Here is a 26,063-nt window from a genome sequence, read left to right as displayed (position 1 = left end):
TGAAATTATCTTATACCCTTCTGATATCCCAGATGATCTTCAATACCTTATAAAAAGAGATGCTGATCGAATTATCTACTTTCGAATGCCTTCTTCCCAAGGAGAACCATGTAGAAGGCCTCATAGGAAAATATATGAAAAATATCCTCCAATAAACATGTTTACCTAAGATGTTCATTTTCAAAAGTCCCTTGCATGGTTAAAATACTAGTAAATCTCCTTGCTTTAGAAGCCAAAGTATGAGTAGAGGCTTGTTAGTTTTTTCCCAAGCATATGCAATAAGAAGTAGCTGCACAAATAAATATGGACTGAATGTCGAATTTTTCAACATTTATTTTTTCTATGTTATTTATGTTATAGTTTTTATTACTTGATTGCAGGGCCTGTCTTGCTTGTTCTTGGAAGCCCTTCCCCTCTTTTAGGCATGTCTAAAGGGGGTTCTCTCGGATTGCCTCTAATTGTATTTTATCTTTTTCTTTTCTTTTAATTAATCATTCTTACCTATAAAAAAAAATACTGCTACTAAGGTCTTAAGAACTGGAATAATGATATTAAAAAGATACTAAGGTCTTAAGAATTTGAATAATGATATTAAAAGAAAATAACATTTCAATTATCTTGATGATGACTACCATTGTAACTCAAGTTTATTAAATCACTATTGATTACATTATATTCTTCATTACTAATACAGAATCCGAATAAGTTTTAGAGAAATCGATGGGGTTGACTTGTGCCACCCTTCACCCTTATTAACACATTAGTTCTCTCTTAATGGTGCATATGTTGGAATGAACTGATCTTCGAAGAAAAAAACATCCATATCAACACATTAATCCACATGCATTCACTAACTAGGTCTCGTTTGGAAGCCCTTAAGTTGCGCTTAACTTTAGGAAAAAAGAAACTACTTTAAACCAAATCCAAAATGATATACAAAGGTAAGAAGGACAATAGTAGTACATATTGTGGTATTGCAATAATTGTGGTCTAGTGGCCCCCTTGTTGGCCCCTTGTGGCTCTTTGTCTGGCCTCCCTTGTGGGTTTATGTGGTCCCTTAGTGAGTTTCTTTTTTTTTTTTTTTAGGGGGAGACAAGGGGATTATCTTATAGCTTAGTGACAGGTAGCTAGGTAGTTAGGCTCTAACGTAAGTCCAAGGAAAGTTGTTGGTTCAATCCTCCTACCTCCCCCATCTTATTGAAAAAAATAATATTAGTTATTGTACTACTGCAATAAGTGTGGCACAATGGCCCAGTGGTCCCATTACTGGCCCCTCATGGGTGTTTTGTCTAGCCCCTTGTAGTTCTTTATGTGGTTTATCAATGGGTCTCCATGTGGGGAGAAGGGACAATAAGATGAGCTTTTAGCTCAATGGCAAAAACTAGGCAGTAGGGTTTTAGCGCAAGTCCAGGGAAGGTCATTGGTGATCCTCCTAACCACCTTCTTAAAAAAATAGTAGTAATTATTGTAGTATTGCAATAAGTGTGGCATAGTGGCCTCATTGTTAGCCCCTCGTGTGTCCCTTGTCTAACCCCCTTGTGGGTCTTTATGTGACCTCTTAAGTGGGTCTTTATATAGGGGATAAAGGGATAAATTTTCTACTTATTGGTAGGAAGCTAGACAGTTAGGCTCTAGCGTAAGTCCATGGAAGGTTGTTGATTTGATCCTCCTACCTCCTACCCCCCACTTTCTTGAAAAAGTAGTAGTAGTCTTTGTAGTATTACAATAAATGTGCTAACAAGGTTGACACCTCTATATGTCTTGTTGGCACCTCTATATGTCCCCTCAGTGAGTTTTGCTCAGCCTAGTGGCCTTTGAATTAGCACAAAAAAAGTGAGGGGGGTAGGAGAGACAAAAAGTATTACATAAAAGATCAAATAAGATGCATTTTTTAGATTTTGATTTTTCAAAAACTTTTAACAATTAGCAACTCTACTGGTTTAAACTTAACTGTACATGGTGCTAACCAATCATGCATTTATTTATAAAATATTTAACTCACAACACATCATATTTGTCAAAACAACATTTTTTTGTTAATTATTATTACAGCCAAAATATGCTCTTATCCACATGGACGACCTGCATACCAATAAGTGAGAAAGAATAGGCTTGTAGTGGACTCCGAAGGGGGGACTCTCCGATGCTTATGTCAAATCCTTGCAACAATGATGTATAATGGGTAAAAGAAGAGCAATAAACTGCAGTGAAATACCTACATCCCCTATTTATTGAATAGAGCAAATGAGAGTCCTATCCTTAGAAACATGAACTCTTCTTAGATTGGTAATTGTACGCAATTTTTCGTATGGTGACGAAGAGTCTGAATTTTGAGACATTTTTGGTATCAGAGAGTTCCCTTGTAGAGTTTCAAGTCTAAAGGAGTTATACTTTGCCGAGTTCGTCTTTGAGCAAAATAAGTCATCTTTGACTTTTAGATTGGTCTTCTAACACGTGTCTCTTTGTTCATTTGTGTGTGTGTGTGTTTTTTTTTTTAAATGTACATCAATTATCATTTTGAATTTTAAAAAACCTTGGTAATAGCTAATTGATGTTCTAGTGATACCAAACAAAACGAGACTATGTTACAAGCAAATGTGTCCTTCATTAGTAGATCATTGATGTATTTGGTCTGGAAACCTAATTCCACCATAAGGAAGGGTTAAATGATAAATCAGACCATGACACTTCTAAAAGATGATACGAACTTTAAATAGACCACATGCTAAATTATATACAAAATTAATATTTTATTTTTCCTTGTATGTCCTCCATACACTATCAGATCTTTTTTTTTTTCCTAATGTTTTGTTTTGCCACATGGCAAATACTATTAGTAAATTGGCTCGAAACTTAACATATGAATGAAGAACCTTATCAAAATCTACCTAGAAATGTAAAATGATTGGATATAGATTGAATTCAGATCGAATGCTATTGAATGCAGATATTCCTTGACAAGATACAGATACCCCTAAACGGATACGAATGCGGATCGAATTCAGAATTTCGATAATCTATTTACTCTATGGCTTGTGTAATCCAGACCTTCCCCCCTAATGAATATAATTTGCTTTTAATTCATCTTTCTAAGTTTTTTTTATCTCTTTTCCTCGTTCTTTATAAGTTATTTAAACTTCAAGAACCCTCAAAATCATTAATTAATTATCTAATCAGATCAAATAATAATTTTTCGAATAATTTAGATTTGAATTTGGATATCCTTCGATTGAATACAGATACCCCTAAATGGATACAGAAACGGATTTCAAATCCGGATTTCGACTACCCATTTACATCCTCTCACCTAACTATCCATAAAATTTCGGCCCAATCCAATTTAACACTTTGCACAAAACATAGTGAACCGACCAAGGTCTGATTATGTGAACGGCCAGACCAGAAAACCTAGTATAGTCACCGACCAAAGCAGTATCTCACATTGATACTCTTAGGTTGGAGTTGTGGACCATTGGAGACATGCTTAGAAAAGGATACTGCAACTCTACGTTGCTTGGGGCTGTTGTGCAGCCACCATAAGCAAAACCGACTCGTTTTCAAGCCTTTAACGAGCAGTAGTAGCTCACAGCCTCCCAAGCGAGGCAAGAAGTAGGATAGGAATGGCGGGTCCTTTGCTGCGCTCTCTCTGTTCTTCAGCTCGAAATTCGTTATCCTCATCTTCTTCCTTAAACTGTAATCGCTTCACATCTCTTCCCAAAACAGCTCCATACCCACGCGTTCCCATTCTCTCACGGGGCTTCTCAGTCGCCCCTTCACTTGCATCCGCTCCAGCGATGGGGAGTGCATTAGACCCAAGCAGGCTTCGGAACGTGGCGGTGATAGCCCATGTCGATCACGGCAAGACTACTCTCATGGACAGGCTTCTTAGGCAGTGCGGCGCTGACCTTCCCCATGAACGTGCACTCGATTCTATCAGCCTCGAGCGTGAGCGCGGCATCACTATCTCTTCCAAGGCAATCAATCATAACACGAGCCTAAAATTTTCTCCTTTAATTAGCTCTATATTTACTATTGTTCTTTTTGTTGTATTTAATGTAAAATTGACAGAACATAATCCTGAGTAATCCTGGTAAGTCCTAGCGAGTTGGGTATTTTGGGTAAGGTCTTGTCTGGCCAAGGATTGTTGTTGGGGATAGTATCCCACTTTGAGTTTTTCTTTTGGGGTTGTCGATGATGCTGTTTCTTGACTATCTTTAATTGGTGTATAGTAGTTTTAGGGGAACTGGGCTCTAATGGAAGTATGGAACCAGTTGTTCATTTAAAAAATTATGGTATCTATACACAATCACCTTCTATACATTCTGTTAATCTGTTGTGTTGTTCAAGTTGGGAAATTCATTGAAAATGCACTTATTAGTGATTGTTGTCATTCAGTAACAAGTCTTCCCAATTTCTGGGTTCAGCTGCAGGAAAATATTGTGTTGGCCTGCTAGCATTGCACTCTACCTAAGCCCATATCTTCCATTGAAACATGATTCAAAAACCCTATCTAGAACTGCAGATAATTTCATCTATATTTTGACAAATAACTCTTTTAAGTGCAACACGTTTGGTTCTTTTGTTGTGATACCTTTATTTTTATACTTTGGGCTTTGTTTCTGTATCTTGCTGGCCTCCTTTTGTACTCTCTCCTGCGTACAGCAGGATGATGTCTTGCATCAGTTTGCTCACAATTAAATGTGGGGGGTTTTTTTTTTTTCCAATCAAATATGTTTTAGATGCTGGATCATTTTGCGGAAGCTTGAAGCTTCTGATGAAGTTTTTCCCTTATGAATGTTGTCATCTTCATTTATTAGGCTAGCACGATGAAATTGTCTCTTCTCAATATATTTCGTTTTTGTTTTAATTCATGGTACTTTTTTACTGTTGCGTTCTTATCTGGTGTATTTTTTTAGAGAGAAAAGGTAGGATTATATAGCTAACACCGAATTAACCCCCTATTAGTCTATTACATCAGATCTTAGGGCAGTTATTCAAGGGCTCTAATTAGCTATCTCTTATGGCTGTCTGGATGTCATCATTGTGGGAGATTCCAAAGCTATGATTAGTTGGTTGCGTGTTCCTGCTGGTGGCCATTGGAGATATATTCATTCCACTAGGAAAGGCTGGTCCTTAATGTTGTAAGGGAACTTCTCTCTTTCCTGGAGGCTTAGATCAGCAAACTCTTTAGCTGATCAGTTTGCTAAGGAGGGATTAACAAGGATAGGTTATATATGGGAATTTATCAATTCATATCTCACGCCCACTCCATCTTTCCTCCCTTGGGATTTTAGTCCTTTGGGATGATCATTTTTTTGTTATTTCATATTGTCCCTATATCTCCTTATTTTCAATAAAATTTCTTTATTACCTATCAAAAGGACTAAAAAACCCCATCACATCATAAACCCTCCCCGAGCTATATAATTGGAAGAATCAACCTCATCCCCATGCTCACCCTCAGGAAACGCAATGGTAAGCACTGCGTCTCTCTTATTGTCCAGTATTTCATCCTTGACCTCTTCTTATAAAATCACACTAGGAGCTAGTGCTTGCTATCCTGAAGCCCGTGGATCCTATCCGAAATCTCTGATGCTTCTTGTTTGCTTGTTAAAGAAAGCCTATTGTTGTTAGGCCTTAGTCATGCTCATTTTGCTTACATTCAATGGTAGCTTGGCCCATCTCTATTTCATTCCTAAATGCCCTTTTATAGTAAGGGGATCCACATAACCTCGATTTCTTTTTGACTTTTCTATTTGAATTTTCTTACTGGAGATATCTTTATTCATCATTCCTGGGATGGGAATGGGTATTATAGAATAGTTCATGAGCTATTCATCGGTAAATCTATTTCCAAGCCTTGGAAGGAGAAATGAGCGGAGGAATAGAGGTGCAATGGAGCTTGTGTTTGCTCTTGATCTAAGGCTGGGGCATGATTCAACAACAAGGAATTGGGAGAGGGGAGGAAGGAATAATCAGAGGGCTAGAACTGATCCATCATTGGATAGAGGCCAATACTCCGAATAATGATCCATTTCTTATTTTTGGCCTCAAACATAAACTCTCGTAGGCTCCCATCCTTACAGTGAACCTTTCCTTGTGATCGGGATTAGGTAGATGCCTCCCAGTTGAGGGGTGGATTGAATTTTAGTTTCCTTAGGTAGCCACCGACGTACAATTATCCTTAATCTCCTGTGCTTGATGGAGAAGAAGTGAACAAAGGTACGCTTGCTTGCGGTCTTGTTCTCTGCCGTGAACTGGGATCGCTTGCCAGCTAGTCAGATTGGAGCAATATTGTCTGAGAATATATTACCCATCTTCGGGTATAAGGGGCCATGGTTCAAGGTTTTGGCCGATTTCCCACATTTTGATGGTATCCCAGGATTCCGATACTTACCATATGACTTTTAAAAATCATTAATTTCTTAAATATGGAAAATTTTTAGTAGACCAATAGGTTCAATCCTTTGGGTTGAACCAACTTTTATAAAAGCCTTTTTAAATGGGTAACTAAACCTTCTTATTTCGAAATTTCGACCCTCTCTCCCTATTTCTTGTCTATGAAGTGCAAAACTTGGGAGAACACTTAAGATTTTTTCCTTGTGTCATCAAATCTTCATTTTAAGCTTTTGGATCTTACACATTCATAGCAAATCTACCTAAAGAAGGGAGCTTGGACCAAAAAGGTAAATCTCATCTTCCTTAAAAGTTATTCAGAGTAGCGGTTACGACATCTGCAGTGGTAAGCAATTTGTGGACTAGAACCGCTTAGACATTTTACTTGGAATTGACTGTTTAGTGTTGAGTGTTAAGACTTGAGAGATAACTCACAATTATGCAATATTATTATTTATTTTGGATCCTTTACATTATGTTTTGTTTGTTTTAAAATTTTAATCATGTATTTCACATTTTTAGTTAGTAACTTATATATGTGCTTATGTAATATAGTTTCAGTCAACGACTCAATGTACATTTGCAAACTTTGGTCAACACCACAAGTATGACTTTAGGTGTTTTTTCTATGAAACTAATTATGAGAATGGGATAGAAATTTCTAAAATAGGACGTACACAAAAAAAAATAGGAAATTTTTTTTTTGGGTCGAAACCAAAGTTTCCACAAAACTGGGAAAATTTCCCACATGTCGACCAAAATTTCGGTCTCCCCCAGGGTCGGAACCCGATATTTTGAACTTTGTAAGGGGTGGAACGACCTCTGCTATAGGCAACCACTCAGAAATCAACCTCCTAGTGTTTAGAACTTTAGTGCCTTCCACAAAAAATTATTGCAATAAGGTTCCTTCTACAGACACCAGCACATAGTAGATAGAATCTTCTTCCACACAATTTATGGCATTCTGCCCTCCCTTCCATTGGGCCTTTGATTATGATAAGTAAAGGGTTTATTTTATTGGAAATAAGCCTTGGATTGGGTTAGACCTTTCCTTTATGGTATTTGAGTCTATTTTGAGTATTATATATAAGTTTATAAGGGGCTACAATAACGCACACAAATTTGAATGGAATTCTCTCTTGCAGTTTGCAAAGATTTGCCTGAGATAGGTTGTGTTCATCAACTGGGATAGTTAAGGTGAGAGACCCAGGCTGAGATAGCCATTCCCCTACCCCCATTCTTCCCTTCCTTCTTTCTCTCCTCTATTTTTCTGATTTGTTGTTGACTCCATAGTTTGAAATCTCGCTGATATTTTGGCAAAATTTTGAAATTTTAATGGTTTTTTTTTTACCGAAACGAAACTATATACGAAATAAGATGTATGCAAAGTTTCGGTCATCGAAATTTTGGTATCTAGCCGAAACGGTACAATTCCCTTGTTATAAATACTCCATCTTGACGAGACAGTCAAAATTTTGAAGGGAAAACACTCCTTCCTTCCTCTAATTAGCCACATCATCATACTCTTTGACTTCCATTAGACTCCTGCAAGAAGATCTATACATTCAAAGCCTAAGGAAGGTAAAGTTTTTTCTCTGAAACCATTTTTTTTTTTAAATAGTACATAAATACTTGTTGGATGCTTGTAGATTTTTTATATGTTAGACATTAGAGGCCGATCTATGACTTCACGGAGTCAAAATTTTTTTTGGTACATAAATATTTTTTTTGGTACATAAATATTTGGCTGCAGCATTGGGAGTTTAAAGACAACACTTGAACATTCTGAAATATTATCCAGTAGTCGGATGGATGACACTTGGAGTCATTCATCTGTGTGTAGTCTGGAGCAACGAGGGTATTGCCTTCCATTTGGAAGGTAATTGTAAACTTGTTGGTACATGGTCCATCTAACATAGCTGAGCTTAGGAAGTACTTCTTTCTTGGTACTAACATCGTAGTTGGCTCTATGGAGTTCTTGCAAGCATCCTTCCATGCTTCTAACATCGCTAGACTCGAATTTATTCTCCCATCATCTCTAGCACCGTGAGTCTCAATGTAGATGATTTTGTCAGCACTAGCGGTTAACGGGAGTTGATGAAAGAATATTAAGAAGAAGAAGAAGAAGAAGATGAAAACGAGACGAAGAAAATGATCAAGAGAGTTTTTCAGCACCATTATTAGTGCAAGTACGTGTCAACTCTGATCATAATTGAAGTCTAAAATTAAAATAAATAGATACCAGGTGGAAAAATATTTCACTCCGATGGAGTCGTAGAACAGTTATTGGTGACTAACATATATATGGTTGACAACCATCAAAGCAATATTTAACATAAAAAGTAACAATTTATGTTAATGGAAAATGAATTTTTAGACCAGAAAAATAAAAAAATTATTTATGTACCAAAAAAAATTTCGACTCCGCGAGGTCATAGATCGGCCTCTAATGTCTAACATATAAAAAATCTACAAGCATCCAACAAGTATTTATGTACTATTTAAAAAAAAAAAGTTTTAGAGAAGGAACTTTACCTTCCTTAGGTTTTGAATGTATAGATCTTTTTGTAGGAGTCCAATGGAAGTCAAAGAGAGTGATGATGTGGCTAATTAGAGGAAGGAAGGAGTGTTTTCCCTTCAAAATTTCGACTCTGTCTCGTCGAGATGGAGTATTTATAACAAGGGAATTGTACCGTTTTGGCGAGATACCGAAATGGTACCAAAATTTCGGTGACCGAAACTTTGCATACATCTTATTTCGTATGTAGTTTTGTTTCGGTAAAACAAAAAAGCCACCGAAATTCCGAAATTTTGCAGATATATCGGCGAGATTTCGAACTATGGAGTCAACAACAAATCAGAAAAATAGAGGAGAGAAAGAAGGAAGGGAAGAATGGGGGTAAGGGAATGGCTATCTCAGCCTGGGTCTCTCACCCTCAACTATCCCAGTTGATGAACACAACCTATCTTAGGCAAATCTTTGCAAACAACAAAAGAGAATTTCATTCAAATTTATGTACATTATTGTAGCCCTTTATAAACTTATATATAAGACTCAAAATAGACTCAAAAATAAAAAAAAAGGCCTAACCCAATCCAAGGCTTATTTTCAATAAAATAAACCCTTTAAGTGACTTATCTGAATCAGGGGCCCAATGGAAGGGAGGGCAGAATGCCAGAAAAAAACCCTCATAATTAGTTTCATAGAAAAAATACCTAAAGTCATACGTTGAGTCGTTGACTGAAACTATACTACATAAGCACATATATAAGTTACTAACTAAAAATGTAAAATACATGATTAAAATTTTAAAACAAACAAAACATAATGTAAAAGATCTAAAATAAATAATAATATCAAATAATTGTGAGTTATCTCTCAGGTCTCAACACTCAACACTCAACAGTCAACAGTCAACAGTCAACAGTCAACAGTCAACAGTCAACAGTCAATTCCAAGTAAAGTGTCTAGGCGGTTTTAGTCCACGAATTGCGTACCACTGTAGATGTCGTAACCGCTCCTCTGAATGAGTTTTTAGGAAGTTGGGATTTACCTTTTTGGTCCAAGCTCCCTTCCTTAGGTAGATTTGCTATGAATGTGTAAGATCCAAGCTTAGAATGAAGATTTGATGGCACAATGATAAAGTCTTAAGTGTTCTCCCAAGTTTTGCACTTCATAGACAAGAAATAGGGAGAGAGGGTCGAAATTTCGAAATAAGAAGGTTTGGTTACCCATTTAAAAAGGCTTTTATAAAAGTTGGTTCAACCCAAAGGATTGAACCCATTGGTCTACTAAAAAACTCCCACATTTAAGAAATTAATGATTTTTAGAAGTCACATGGTATTTGGTATCGGAATCCTGGGATACCATCAAAATGTGGGAAGTCGGCCAATACCTTGAACCATTGCCCCTTGTACCCGAAGATGGGTAATATATTCTTAGATAATATTGCTCCAATCTGACTAGCTGGCAAGCGATCCCAGTTCATAGCAGAGAACAAGACCGCAAGCAAGCATACATTTGTTCACTTCTTCTCCATCAAGCACGGAGGATTAAGGATAATTGTACGTTAGTGGCTACCTGAGGAAACTAAAATTCGATCCACCCCTCGGCTGAGTCTCAATGTTAATGATTTTCTCCGCACTAGCAGTTAGCGGGAGTTGATGAAAGAATATTAAGAAGAAGAAGAAGAAGATGAAAACGAGATTAAGAAGATGTTTAGGAGAGTTTTTCAGCGCCATTGTTAGTGCAAGTACGTGTTCTCATACCCAGTGGTCCCAGCCAACCCGTACATGTTGTTGGATCCATTAGTTGACAGTAACTCATTGGCGGGTTCTTCTTCTTCATACTATGGTGGTGATATGCACCCTCGGATAGGTTACCTTCAGTATGTAGATGACTCAGTCTTTTTAGCAGCTGTGGAGGACAATGTTCGATTATACTCTTAGACTATGACATGGCATGCATATGTGGCGCAGTCAGAGGAAAATGCATGTCATTTCTTTCGTACTGAGCTTGGAATCCAGCTAGGCCGTCATAGTTCTTTCCAGTAGATTGTGGATACTACATAGTCATTATAATTGCTGTTGTACACTTGCACTATTATGTAAGTTACATGCTCAGTGTTTGACTTTAGTTGGGACTTGTGGATTAGGGAGTCGCATAGTATACTGCTCTAATACTCTAAATATTAGCTAATTAATGTTGATGTATGTTTGATCATGGCTTAAATGCATTATTTATTTGTTTTACTATCATATTACATCTTGTTCTAGCGATGAAGTAGGTACAATTTCCAGAACAGTTCGACGGTTGATGCCAAACAAAGGTACAATTGTAAAACAATATCATGTTCTAATATTTTTGCATTTTTATGTTCTTAGCATGTTTATTAACCTTAAAATAGGCTATCCCCCAAGTTTCAGGTCAAAATACCACCCTTTGACCACTGAAATAGCCAACTAAAAAAAAAAAAAATACATTATCTCGGCTGAAATCTCGCCGAAATTTTGGTATTTTTGTGGTCATGAACCCACCAAGATACCAAAACGAAACGAGATTTTAAACCTTGGTTGACTCTGAAATTTATTGAATGTACTAAAGATCCTGACTGTGATTGGATTACATGTGATTCGATCTTACATCAATTGGTATGAGAACCACACAAGCTACATTGGACAGAGGCAAAGCTGATATGATTAGTGAAAAAAGATAGGAATTTGATGTTTCCATAGCAATGGCAGTGGCTATTTTGCTAAGTTCTATTCACAACGGGGCAACGCAAACTCGGTTTTCACAGCTATCGATTCAAATCCAGCAGTGCTACTATGCAAGCCACAACTTGATGGTGATTGGGCACTTAAAGGAGATGAACACGATGCTGAAATTGAAGACAAAAGTGAAGACCCTCACTATGACATTAATGTGGTCTCTAAAATTCTGGTTGCAAAGAATGAAGGATAGGATTGGTGCCGAAATTACATTTTCTACACTCTAATGGTTCGTGGGCCTTTGACAACACAAGTGATTGTGGATAGTGGGAGTTGCGTAAACATCGTATCACATGCTTTTGCCATTGAAGGAAAGTTGCAGATTCAACCTCATCCACAACCATATAAGGTTTCCCTCCTCAAGGAAAATACATTGGAGGTTAACAAAAGGTGTTTGGTGCCGCTAAAATTTAGGGAATTTGAAGAAGATGTTTGGTTTGACGTCTTCCCTATGGTGCTAACAGATGCCCTACTTGTTCGCCCATGGATTTATGACAACAATATGTTGGTGGGAGGTTCTAAAAATCATTGTTTCTTTGATCACAAAGGAAAGTCAATGGTCCTCAACCCACTTAACATACCAGCCATGAAATCTAATTGAAGGTTGCCCAAGCCAAGCATCAACAATTGTTATAGCCTATTCTTGACGAGCAATTAGCCAAGGAACATTTAGCATATGCAAGCACAAGCAAAGGGACGCAAGCTAACAAATTATTACTTGCATTGGCTTACAAAGAGGTTTTGACCAATCAAGACAGCTGATATCACTACCCTGCAGCAAGAAAGAGAGCCAACAAATGCGGTAGTTGAAGACTCATATGTGGATGACCCTATGGACACATCCGAAGACATTGAAGTGGAACATGTGGAGTTTATTATCCACTTGAAGTCTTGAAGAGCACACTCCTTGCCTTTAGTAATTACATTCAAGTTTACAAGGAGCTGCCCAAGTTTTACCATGGACTGCAACATTACCTTCATCACACCAAGTGGTCTTTTTAATGTTCAAAACTTGAGGTCGAGTTGTTTCTTAAGTGGTGGAGAATTGAGGCATATAAGTCACTTAAAGGGTTCATTTTATTGGAAATAAGCATTGGATTGGGTTAGGCCTTTCTTTTTTAGTGTTTGAGTCTATTTTGAGTCTTCTATATAAGTTTGTAAGGGGCTACAATGTTGTACACGAGTTTGAATGAAATTCTCTTGTTATTTGCAAAGATTTGCCTAAGATAGGTTTGTTAATCAACTAGGATAGTTGAGGGTGAGAGACCAAGGCTGAGATAGCCATTCCCGACCCCCATTCTTCCCTTCCTTCTTTCTCTCCTCTATTTTTCTAATTTGTTCTTGAATCTGAAAGATCTTGCCTGTGATTTGATCACTTGTGATTCTGCAAATAAGTCACTTAAAAAGTTTATTTTATTGGAAATAAGCCTTGGGTTGGGTTATGTAGAAGTTGGGCCTTTGATCCCATGTGCTCTCTTTGTAATATGCCACTTTAATGAGCCTAAAATTTAGGTAGATAGTAGAAAAACAAGATTTATATTGATATGATTTGTTTGAGTCTAACTCCATGTTGGAGTCTTAGGTTGTATTTTAAGAGTCCTAATAAGAGCCCTATTATGTTTTGAGTCTATTTTCTTTGTTATTTCAGTTCTTAGTCAGTTTAGGTTTCCCAATTAGTTAAGGATTGGGTTAGGCCTTTTCTTTTTAGTGTTTGAGTCTATTTTGAGTTTTATATATAAGTTTGTACAAGGGCTACAATATTGTACACGAATTTGAATGAAATTTTTCCTAAGATAGGTTGTGTTCATCACCTAGGATAGTTGAGTGTGGGAGACCCTGGCTGAGATAGCCATTCCCCTACCGCATTCTTCCCTTCTTTCTTTCTCTTCTCAAAATTTTCTGTTTTATTTTTTTAATTTGTTCTTGAATCTGAAATTTATTGAATATACTAAAGGTCCTATCTGGGATGGGATCACTTTTGATTCGATCTTACATCAATTACATCAGCCTCCTTCCCATTGAACTAAAACTTCCTATAGAGTACCCAAAAGGGTTTATGCATACTTGCAACCCACGACAGATATTTCCCATTTTCTTGATCTTCCTCACACAAAAAAACAAACATTTCTCAACCCCTTCCTCTCCTAAACAGGTTATCAATCATCAAAATCTTCTCTAAAGACGCAGTCCATTTAAAGATGGAGATATGTTGTGGTAATCCTCTGGTTTCAAATAATTTTGTGGGGGAAAGCATTGATGGAGACCTAAGAATTTTCCCTTTTGGCTGCCTCCCCATTCTCTTATCTCCCATTTTCTTGATCTTCCTCACACAAAAGACAAACATTTCTCAGCCCCCATCCTCTCCTGAACACCCATCAGTCATCAAAATCTTCTCTAAAGACGCAGTCCATTTAAAGATGGAGATATGTCGTGGTAATCCTCTGGTTTCAAACAATCTTATGGGGGAAAGCATTGATGGAGATCTAAGAATTTTCCGTTTTGGCTGCCTCCCCATACTCTTTTCTCCTCACTGGTGCATTTTATATGGCCTTTCTACTTCTATGCCTTCATGATGCTATTATCTTAAAGGGAAACGGAGTGACTGATAGTTTCATATTATTCTGTTGTAGTTTGGGTAGTATTTGAATGAACATTGTTATCTTTCTTTGTTGTTTGTATTTCCTACATTAAATCTTGAATGTTCTTCTTACTATGCATGTTTTGCAGGTTACTTCCATCTCATGGAAGGAAAATGAGCTAAACATGGTTGATACTCCTGGACATGCAGATTTTGGGGGCGAAGTATGTTTTCTTTTAAAACTTGGAAGTTACTTTATTTTGAGTTATTTTAGGAAGTCTATATTCATTTCTTTTGTATAACATGTTGGATGAGTATATAGGTTGAGCGGGTTGTTGGCATGGTTGAGGGGGCAATTTTAGTTGTGGATGCTGGTGAGGGTCCATTGGCGCAGACCAAGTTTGTTCTTGCAAAAGCTTTAAAATATGGAATACGCCCAATCCTCCTCCTTAACAAAGTAGACCGACCTGCTGGTATGACGACTTTTTTCTTTCTTTCTTCTTTTTCATTTTATTTTTAATCACATTTTGGAATAGGTATGCTTCTGAGTACATGTGAACTGTGGGGGGCTTGACCATGGTTATGTTTGCTTTCCCTTTGCTTTTTGAATATCATCTGGTCATGGCTTTTCTCTTTTGAGTTGAAGAAACTTTGTTAATCGAAAGGGCCAAGCTATTTATCATTCACAGTCGTCATGTTGAACTGTTTCTCAGATTCTTTTTCTCGTCTCCTACTTTCTTCTTTCTGGCTGTTGTTACTTTTTGTTATACCCCTCACTTGTACTTCTCTTCCTAAATATCGTTTATTTTGTACACAATGTTACTTGTGCAAATTTGTGGCAACCAAATAAAAGGAACTAGTTAGTCTTCCTTCACTGCTAGAACGAAAGATATTGATGCCAACATCAAATCTTTTCATGTTCTCATTGTGATTGCATTTTGTGTATGAATTTTAATGTTTAGTAATCTGTTGTTAGCGTTATAGCACGCAACTCCTACAGAAAGCAGATTGTCATGCTGCAAAATATTCACTGTGAACTGTTGAGTGAGATAATGCTAGCATGTTCTGGTTGTATTTGTAGCCAGCATTGATATTCTTACACTTGTGCCTACTGGCCATAGTTATGTGCCTATGGTGTGGGCACCAATCTATGGACAGATGCAGGGAGTAGCTGTTGGATGGCAAGCATGTTATGGAACTTTATCTCTATGCAGTTTTTGAGATGGATAATGATGCATCATTGATGTTTTTATTTGATAAACCCATTTGGAGGGGGCTGCCGAGGAGCTATTGCTCTCTCATCCTGTGAAGAAGATCGAATCATAGGCTTCCAAGCTACTGAAAATAATATATCATATGACACTTCCTTGGATAGTAGGTCTGCAGAAGTTGTCTGATTGTAATGTTGTGAATAAGCTCCTGCATAGCATTCCACTTCCCACTAGTTCAATAAAACTGATAACAGAATTGCTAAAGGAACTTACCCCTCCTATGCTTGGAGCAAAATGCTAAAACATCATGAGCTCTTTGACAGCTTTGGAAGAACCCAATAAAAATGGAAAACCTTAACAAAATGGCATCAGAACTTGATGCGGATCCGGATTCCAAAAGTTGAAATCGGATAGCTTATGGGCCCACAATTAACAACTAAAACAGTTTTCAAAGAAGTAGGGGCATTATTGTAACTTCAGGCACAACTCTAGCACTTAGAAGAGATGGAAATTAGAAGAGATGGAAATGGATACTAGGGTCAAACTAAAATAAAAAAAATTAGAAGAGGGGGGTATTCTGGAATTACAATAGAATAGGGGAATATTAGAACATAATTTCGAGAACAGGGGGTTTACTTGTAATTATAAATAACTGTCCTTACTTGTAAATTTAGAGACCTACAACACCCACGATAGAATTCAGAACCAGCGAGAGCTGCCTCTACTCCAAGTGAAGGATCTCTCAGGTCAGGCCTAGGCTTGGGCTGAAATTGCAGGTACAGGATTGCATAACCCAGATTTATAAAACCCACCAACATAAACCCAACTGATCAAGTATTAGGTTCAGATTTGACTCCTGGAATCACAAGGGCGACAGGTACAGGTCTGGGTAGGGTTGCAGATGTATCTCTCACAGCGGCGATCACTTTCAGACCTGAGATTCAAGGGTTAGGGTCGCCTTGGGGAGGGCTTCCTTCGACCAAAAGCTTGACCCAAACAACTCACACACAACAGAGTTCGAATCACCTCAGTAGGGCTGCAACTGTCGCCCAGAACAGGGGCTGGGAGAGAGAACCAGCAAGAAGAAGAATGAAAAGAAGGAAAAGAAGAACAGGGGGAAAAAGAAGAATATGAAATAAGAAACAATTCAGAAAAGAGAGAGTGGGAAACCACCCATGGCAGCCATCGTTTCCAACCAAAACATTATTCTCAAATTCATTCCAATCTATCCCTCAGTTGAGTTCAACAAACCTATTTAAAGGCTGAAAACAGACCTACTTTCCTATTTGAAACAAATATTGCATCTAATTAAACTAGAAGTAAAATTCTCACTCAATTAAAAATCTGCCATACTAATTCTAAATCTAAAAATGGAAAGTAAATAAAAATATTCTAAATCGATTGCCAAACTGGATCAGAACTCTTTGGCAAAAGAACAAAGATGAAAAAAGTGATTAATTAAGTCACCATTATTCAAGCACGTTAGACAAACAAAATAAGAGAAACAGCCTCATCTTTTGATAGATAGCTGAGGTCGTCACTTTCTTATTGCAATTTCCAAGCCCAATGCTTTGCATTTGACATGAGCATGCTGTCTGAAGGGAATGACGCATAGTGATTTTCTTGGTTCGCAGGGTCGAACAAGTTAAACAAAGCAACAGATGATGCTTTGTGGGTAAATCTGCCATTTGTTGTTAGAGCCCACCCGTTATCCTATCATGGCTAAGGGGGTATCCCTTGACAAAAGGGCTTGATAATAAGGGTTCGGGTTTTGGAAAATTTGGCATTATGAGGGAAAATGTTAAAACTAGGGAATCTTGGGCTGAGAATACAAAATTAATGGGTCAGTGGTATAGCATGGAGATAGCCAACTAGCAAGCTGCCTTTACTCCACTTTTCTAATCCAATCCAATCCAATCTTTGGGCCTGCGACTCTTTATTTGGCAGCTTATGACCATAAGTTACCTTTTTTTTTCTTTCTTTTATTACCCTTCGATCCTTCATCCGTTATTACCCAACCACAGTTACAAGTCAAACTCCAACACACACAATATCCCAATCAACTAGGTTAAGGAACAGGCCAATAAGGCTGCTGGCTATGACAATACGGCTAATAACACTGGCTTAACACTTCGCTATGACAATGTGGCTGGTCCACAATCATACTGGCTATGACAATATGGCTGAACTAAATAACAATGGCTCAAAGGTGTCTTAGGTCTTATTTGACCTAATTTCAGTTAACTGTTTCAGATTCCATTCATTGTTAGGTCTGAATCTAGATTGTACTTGTCTTTTATTTGATGTTTTTTTTTGGTAGGTAGGGAGGGAAGTAGGTAACAGCCAGGAGGCTCGAACTTGAGACCTCCTGGTGAGCATGGGTTTTTTGCACACCACAGCTCACCGGCAGTTGTTTTTTATTTGATGTTATTTGTTGGGGTATAAGTGTTAAGCCATTGTTATTTAGTTCAGCCATATTGTCATAGCCGGCAGCCTTATTGGCTTGTTCCTTAACCTAGCTGATTGGGATATTGTGTGTTGGAGTTTGTCTTGTAACTGTGGTTGGGTACATCTGTAACCAGCCTTACATTAAGGTGCCTTCACTTAATGAGTCCTTTGCACATCTTCAGTGTATCATTACACCTTCCCTATCTGATGCCTCTCTTAAAGACAGTTTTGCATTTTTTGATAGCTGTGGCCGAGGCTCAAATTTTTTTCTGGGAGAGGCCGGGCTCATGGGAGGTCGTGGCCGTGGTGATCACAATACAGGTGGGCAGCAGAGTTACCGATTTGTCAGACTGTTGCTTTCATGGCAAGTTAAATAATGCTATTGATACATGCTGGGCCAAACGTGGTCAACCAGATTGGGCTCCACAATCAGCCAATACCATTGTGCCTGATGGTCATTCTGATATTCTGAGAAGGTGTCTTCTTGTTACACCAATATTACATACTGAAAGTAGAAATAAAACTCTTAGCTAAACCTGAAGTTTAATTACAATAGGAAAGAGAAAAATAAAACATAAACTAGCTAAAAAAACTTAAACATGATCCTACGATACAAGGTCCATTGACCTATATGGACCCCCCAAGTCAATACACACTTTAACAAAGAGTATACCAGATATTTAGAGATGGAAGGAGAAAGAAAGATTTACAATATCTGAAATGTAAGTTATATCTTACCTGTCATAATTAAAAAAATAATGATGCAATGTTATGTACTTTGGTAGGATGCATTAATTCAGCCATGGCTGATTAAGATTGATGCACAATAAACTATGAATTGCTGCTCTTAGTTCTTAGTTATGATGCTGGATAAACTTAAGATACAGAAGCTGCTGTTCTCTCATCCTGAATTTCACCAAAACTACTTCAATTGTACGTGATTGGGTTTGCTTCTTATTTCTCATGTTGACCGTTGCATAGAGTTGTAGACTTTACTACTTAAATTTGAGGTTGAAAAACATCAACCTAGAATCCTAGCCTAGCTAATGACTCTTTTCCTGATTGATAAACAACTTTGATTATATCTTTTGACTTTCCTTATTATTTAAGGATCCTACAAGTAAACTTTGCTTTTACTTGTTGAAAAAAAGAAATGAGGAATATATGTATTTCCTTTGTTGAAGTGTATCGGGCATGGGTGGTCCATGGAGTTGTGTACCGTGGGATCATGTATAATGTGTAGTTAGTTATTAAGTTCATAGGTGTCTCCTAATGTGATTAGGTTTAAATAGTTATTTACTTTTATTTTGATTGGTCATTGTACTTGTATTTCGTCTTTGACTCTTAGTAGACATCCTACTTAGAGTCGGTGGATATTCTATTTACGATATAGGTAGTTCACGATAGGAGATTATTCTTATGGTTTCTGGCCTTCCTCCCTCACTCGGTTTCTTCTCTCTCTCTCTCTCTCTCTCTCTCTTGCTGGTCTCTTAATTTCTGATATTGAGAACAAGTGCCTAGCGAACTTGGTAGATTGTGGAGCGTTAAAGCCCATCCTACTAGGAGGTCTTGGGTTCAAGCCTCTTGGTTGTCACCTTCGTCCCCCCTCATGATATTATTACATCCTTGAAACCAGCTAGGACTTCGAGTTCCTGCTGTGTAAGCCCTTTTCCGGCATTGTCATGTTCAAAAGGGCAACTGCTCATCTGTCGATGACAAGCCTTCACCCTATTCTTCTCTTCTCCTAGTCATTATTAACATTGGTCTGTTTTGTATTTCGGTCAGAGCATGGATCTGTTGGCATGGCTGCCGCTGCATTTTCCTTATGTTGATAATGTTTGCTAATCTTGGTAATTGGCTTTAGCCTTTAAGTTATAGATGGATTAGTTGTTGTGGTACCATTCTTTAGAAGTGCGTCAGCTTCAACGAGCATTTCTATCATTGTATGTGATTACGATTACTAGCTATTCTTATGTTTAAATGCAAGAATAATGGTTTTCCTCCTTCAATGATGTCCTCGTAGGATGTTCTCTATTGTCCGTGATAATGATCTTCCTCATCTTTAATTCTGCAGTTACAGAGGAGAGATGTGATGAAGTGGAGAGCCTGGTTTTCGATCTTTTTGCAAATCTGGGTGCTTCAGGTGCATGAATTTCTTACACTAAAAAATTGTGGATGTGTTTGTTTCTCCCTAGTCATATGGTAAAATTTTTCCCAAAGTACTTCACTATGTGGCTATATAAAGTTTTAATTTTTGGGCACTTTTTACTGAATTACACAAGCTTCAATGCTTTTGTTGTGAGGGAAAAGGTCCAGCATATGGTGGGCACTATAGCTGATGTGACAGGCTCCATAATCAGCCCCATCATCCTTTCTTGGGGCTGGAATAGGAACCATGTGAATAGATCTAGGTGACCCAGCTGGAAAAGCCTTTTCACCGAAAATTCAATTTGTTTCCTCTGCTTCTCGGTGTAGCACTTGAAATGATATTTCTTGATTTTGTTTCAGAGGACCAGCTAGATTTTCCAGTTCTTTATGCTTCTGCTAAAGAGGGATGGGCTTCCTCCACTTTCACCAAAGATCCTCCTGATGATGCAAAGAATATGTCACAATTGCTTGATGCCATTCTAAATCACGTTCCTCCGCCCACGGCAAGCCTAGAGGCATCTTTCCAGATGCTGGTTTGTATAGAAATGTTGTCGGATTATTTATAAGATCATTCTTCACTGAAAATTAATTGCTAGGGGCATTCTTGCTTACATCTTCTCTTTCGCTGCTTCTTCCAACTTCGTCTGTTTTACTTATTTGCTGGGGAACATCCGAAAGATGCTTGACAGTTGCTTGCAGGTTTCCATGATGGAACGTGACTTTTATCTTGGACGAATATTGACCGGTCGTATCTCGTCAGGAGTTATTCGTATTGGGGATAGAGTGCACGGTCTCCGTAGTACAGATTCTGGTGTTGAGAAGATTGAGGAAGGAAAGGTGAAGTCATGCATGCTGCCCTGTATGTCTGAAGATATTGTTCTCAATTAACAAGTGTTCACGTTGCAGAAAGCAGAATATTTCAGAATCATTTTATGACATTTGAGAAACTGATTTTGTAGATCACGAAACTTATGAAAAAGAAGGGTACAACCATGGTTCTCATTGATAGTGCAGGAGCTGGTGATATAATATCAATGGCTGGGTTGGCAAGTCCATCAATAGGTCACACAGTGTCAAATGTGGAGGTCTGTTGATGCATGTGTTTTTTTTTCTTTTCGGTTTCACTTTCTATGCTTTTCTATGTATTCTTTATGCTATCTTTGTTTAATGATTTGTGATAGTGATTCTACCATTATCACTTTATATTTGATAAGTAGGTTCTCCTTGGTGCCATTCATAAGCAAGGTTTTAACACTGACAGAATATTTGGGTTTCCCCCCTCTCCAGTTGGGTTAACCTGAAAAAGATTATGTTGTATAGGATTTGGTTGTGTTCAAGCGTTTTTATCTAAAATAAAAATATTCGCTGGTTATTTCTGTATAACAGGTTGGGCAATGAGGCTGATAGTGACAAGAAAATGTATATGTAGTTGACCCATGCAGCTAACATTGATGAGACATCATGTGGGAGATAAAAAGTAACTCATTGTAGTTCATAGTTCAGTGTATTGGATTTATTGGTCTCTACAAAAAATGAAGAAAGTCTTTTTTTTTTGGGGGGGGGGTTTGGGTGAAAATACAAATTATTTTGAAGGATATGCTTGCCACGTGTCCTTGTTTTCTTTTTGTGTGCCACAGCCATATTTCAATTGATTCTGATGCATGGTATCTAGGACACTATTTTAACGTGCGTTCTGAATAAATATATCTATCATTAAATCAGTACTATGAAATGCTAATGCAAACAGGGGTAGTGAACTCTATTCAACAATATGATCTACAACATTTTCGTAACTAACAAGTCATCACTTTGATTACCTCTTTTGACGCATATGGTGTTAGAAGCTGGTTTTTAATTTCCGCAAACATTTGTTATTAGGGAGAGATAGATGTAATTTTATTTTATTTGTCTTTATCTTTTAGATTGGTTAATAGCAAGAAGAGTTTAAGTTTGTCTTCTTCTTTCTCCCTCCATTTGTCATAGCTCTTGTTGTATCCTGTTTTCCAGCGGTACCTGTAACCAACCAAATCTGAATCGTCTCCATCCATCTTGAAATTAGGGACGAAGATCCTACACCCTAGGGCGATTTGTCCGAGTTTCAGACTGGATAACAAAAAACAAAAGGGACTGTGAGATCGAAACCAGAAACTACTGTTAGTTTCACTAGTCTGCCAAAAACAGTTGCAGAACAAGATCTATTGTTATTTCGTTTTTTTTATTTTTTTATTTTTCTGGGGTTGTGTAACTTGCACTAATAGGGATATGAGTTGGGATTCTTCACCAAAAGTTTCAAGTCGTTCAACTCCATATGAGAGAGCTTTGGCATCCGTGACTGAGTTAGGTGCTGTGAGTACCGTTCTATTTTGTCGAAGGGAGAAGAAAATTGCTGATTTTCCTTATTTACAAGGACATACTTCTGAAATTACTTTCTTGTTTCTGAGTTTTGTTCTGTTCTGTCCCTAATCTTTTGAATTTCAGATTATCCTTTTTATTTAAACTAATTTATCCTCTATCCCCCAAATTTTACATAACCGTCCTGAATATTTACATAACTGCCACCACCTATTCAAATTAAATTATTTTTCATTTGTGGGGTCATAGTGATCCAGCTTAGGGTTATTGAACCCCGGATCTGCATCGATTTTTCTAGTGCAAACGTGTGGGTGTGTGCATGGGTGCATGTGTACATGATGCAATTTCGTTAGCATGGCTAGACCAAACTTGGTTTTTTGGTCAGAAGGGACTTGATAGTTTACATAAGAGCAATCTTTTATTTTATTTTCTTATGGTGGGTAGATTACGTAGGAGTTATTAGGCAGTTTTCCTTATTTGAGTTATTTCCTAGTTGAGTAGGTTTCCATACTGAGTTGAGTTTCTGTTAATATGTGACTTTTTTTATACCTGTACTGTTGATGAAAATCAGAAAATGGAATGAATGATATTGAGTTTTATGAGTGTGCTTGGTGTTGCATGGGCTGATTGTGCTGACTGATCTCTCTTTAATGTAGACTAGGATAGGGAATCTAACCAAGCCTCAACTGTAGGAACTTTTAATCAAAAGAACAACCAGTAATTACCCACAGATAGGCAGCAATCAACAGATCAGAAAATAAAGAAGAATTAATTCTCAGAAATCAGAATTCAATCCCCAAATCTGTCCTCTATTAAGTCAGAATAGAAACCAGCAAGTAGGACTACTTCAGGCACAGAAATAAGTCCCAAACAAAGCTGTTGAAGTATCGCTGTTCAGAAACATTTGGAACCTGGCCGATAGGGGCATAATTGTCCTATCGGCCCTCTTTTGCTTTGTTAGGGTTTTGGTTATGTGTTGGGGGTTATATCTGTAACTTTCTTTGGTTTTTTAATATATATGCATAAGAAGAACCTGCGATCAGTCATTCTGGACAGATTGCAGGTTGCTCTCCACTTTTGGGACTACTTGTGATTTTTCCTCTCTCTTCTTTCTTTTCTTCATCTCTTTTTCTGGTTTACTGGTTTGGTTACAAGAATCTGAGATTGTAACATGGTATCGGAGCTTTTGTAATCAAATCGATTTTTGGTTGATCAATCTCTGCTGATTTCCGCCTTGCGTGTTCCCCTTTGATGCGCAACCACCTCTTGCTGCATATAGTATATTGTATTGGCCTGGTTTATGATGATTTAAAGTACAACCAGGCATTTCAAATACTAATACCTAAGTACCATGCCTGTTCTTTGAAATCGCTGAAGTCTACACTCACAGCGACTCAAGTTTTTTGAATTTTTCATGGCCGCTGCTCCTATTTCTGGTTGTTTTGTGGCTGCCGCCCTATGTGTGGAGTCTCTACTGCCTGGCTTTTGAACTCGCTGCTGCCTACTACTTATCTACCTATGCTATTAGTTTTTTTAAGCTTCTTTTGGTACTCCCATCAAGGTCGACTCGACCCCAACAGCAGCGCCTATCGCCTGAAATTTTTTTTTGAATTCTTTGGTGTTCGATTGCTACTTGGCTGCTGGTTTTCAGATCTGATTGGTGTGTGCATCATATTTTGTTGTCTTTGCGACTACTTGCTGGTCATATTCTTTGGTTCTCATGGCTGAGATCAAAGAGACTACCCCTACTACTACCCCTACTACTGCCTCTTCTACCTCGGACAACATTAATGTCCAGATTACTTCCGTCAAGCTCAAGGGAAACTCCAACTACCTACTTTGGGCTTAATTGGTGAAGGTGTACCTGATGGCTAAGGGAAAACTCAAGTATACCACTTCTGATCCTCCTTTATCTTCAGCCACTGGTTATGATGACTAAATAAAGGAGAATGCCCTTATTTTAATCTGATTATGGAACAGTATGGAACCAGATGTGATTGCCAATGTCATGTTCCATTCTACTGCAAAGGGAGTATGGGATGATTTGCAGGAAACATACTCTCAGGAAAAGAACATGACAAGAATTTATGATATTTATGAGAAGCTGTTTTAGTTTCGCCAGTCTGACAAATCTCTTTCGGAGTATTACAGTACATTCAGGGGAATAGTGGAAGAACTTAATGTTTTTCAGCCCTTGATCACTGATATTGACAAGCTGAAGGCTCAGTGTAATGAGTTTTTTGTCTCCAAGTTCTTGGCTGGTCTGAATAATGATCTGAAGGCAGTAAAGGGTCACTTACTTGCAGGTGACACGGTTCCTACTCTGAATGATGCCTAGTCCTGATTGTAGCGAATCACCTCCTCATCCAAATCTGATTTGTCTTCTAAAGACAACTCTGCTTTTGTTGCTAACCGTGGACGTGGTGGCTGTCGTGGGGGAGGACGTGGGTTAGCTGGTCAAGGTTCTAGTGGACAACCCTCTGATCGTGCTGCTCGGCAGTGCATGTACTATGGGAAGCCCAACCATACTGTTGAGACTTACTGGGCAAAGCATGGCAAGCCAGAATGGGCAACCCAGGTTGGTCAATCATGCAATGTCGGATGATGGTACTAACATAGTGTCTTCAGTTGCTACTAAGCCTACACCTTCTTTAGGAGATTCCTCTACTAGTCTACGCAATGACATCAATCAGTTGCTCCGGCACTTGCACACTCTTGAGGCATCCTCTAATACATCCAATGGTGTGTCTACATCCTCTGCCACCATAGCCCACACAGGTACATCAGCCCTTCTTACTACTACATCTACCCCATGGATCATTGATCAGGTGCTTCTGCTTATATGACCAGTAAGTCATCTCTTTTTAAGAACTTTTCTTCTAGTACCAATTCTACTTCTGTTATCCTTGCTAATGGTGCTTCCACACCGGTTCTAGTTTATGGTTCTATTTCACCTACCCCATCCATCAACTTATCCTCTGTCTTACACGTTCCTCAATTTCCATTAAGTCTTTTCTCTGTGAGTCAATTAACCAGTTCATTGAATTGCTCAGTAACATTCTTTCATTCTTCCTGTGTTTTTCAGGATCTTCACACGAGGAAGACGATTGGTGGAGGGTGTGAAAAGGATGGGTTATACCAACTCAACAACGGCTATCCTACCTCTTTTGCTGCTGCTGTTGCTGTTAGAGACATTACTCCCTTCCAATGGTATTGTCGTTTAGGTCATTTGTCGCTTTCTAGGTTACAACTTTTATTTCCTAGTTTTAAGTCTGTTCCTAGGTTAGAGTGTGAGGCTTGTGAGTTGGGGAAACATCACCGTGTGTCATTCCCATCTCGCTCTTTGTCTCGTAGTCCGTCTTTATTTTCTTTAGTCCATTCTGATGTATGGGGTCCTTGCAAAGTCAATAATAGATTTGGGTTTTGGTATTTTGTGACATTTGTGGATGATCATTCTCGCCTTACATGGCTTTACATGTTAAAGGACAGATCTGAATTTTTACATGTATTCCAAAAATTCCATAATGAAATAAAGACTCAGTTTGGTATTCTTATTAAAATCTTACGATCTGATAATGCTTTAGAATATGCTCAAGCTGATATTTCTGATTTTTGTGATCCACCAGACTAGTTGTGCCTATACTCCACAGCAAAATGGA

At 38.0% G+C, this 26,063-nt stretch overlaps 1 protein-coding gene across 1 annotated transcript in view; it reads left to right on the top strand.

Moving 5' to 3' along the window:
* Window positions 1-3,435: 3,435 nt before the first annotated feature.
* Window positions 3,436-26,063, top strand: part of LOC122094292 (50S ribosomal subunit assembly factor BipA) — a gene marked incomplete at its 3' end in the record, with an annotated part of 51,246 nt that continues 28,618 nt past the window's right edge. The window contains 7 exon segments of the mRNA XM_042665051.1: window positions 3,436-3,974; window positions 14,395-14,469; window positions 14,568-14,718; window positions 19,979-20,047; window positions 20,413-20,585; window positions 20,752-20,889; window positions 21,012-21,137. Coding sequence (XP_042520985.1) covers window positions 3,621-3,974; window positions 14,395-14,469; window positions 14,568-14,718; window positions 19,979-20,047; window positions 20,413-20,585; window positions 20,752-20,889; window positions 21,012-21,137 — 1,086 coding nt within the window.

The sequence above is a fragment of the Macadamia integrifolia genome, chromosome 11, assembly GCF_013358625.1.
Source record: "Macadamia integrifolia cultivar HAES 741 chromosome 11, SCU_Mint_v3, whole genome shotgun sequence".
Classification (NCBI taxonomy): Eukaryota; Viridiplantae; Streptophyta; class Magnoliopsida; order Proteales; family Proteaceae; genus Macadamia; species Macadamia integrifolia.
The sequence above is the reverse complement of the archived record's forward strand: the minus strand, read 5'-3'. Positions and strand labels throughout refer to the sequence as shown.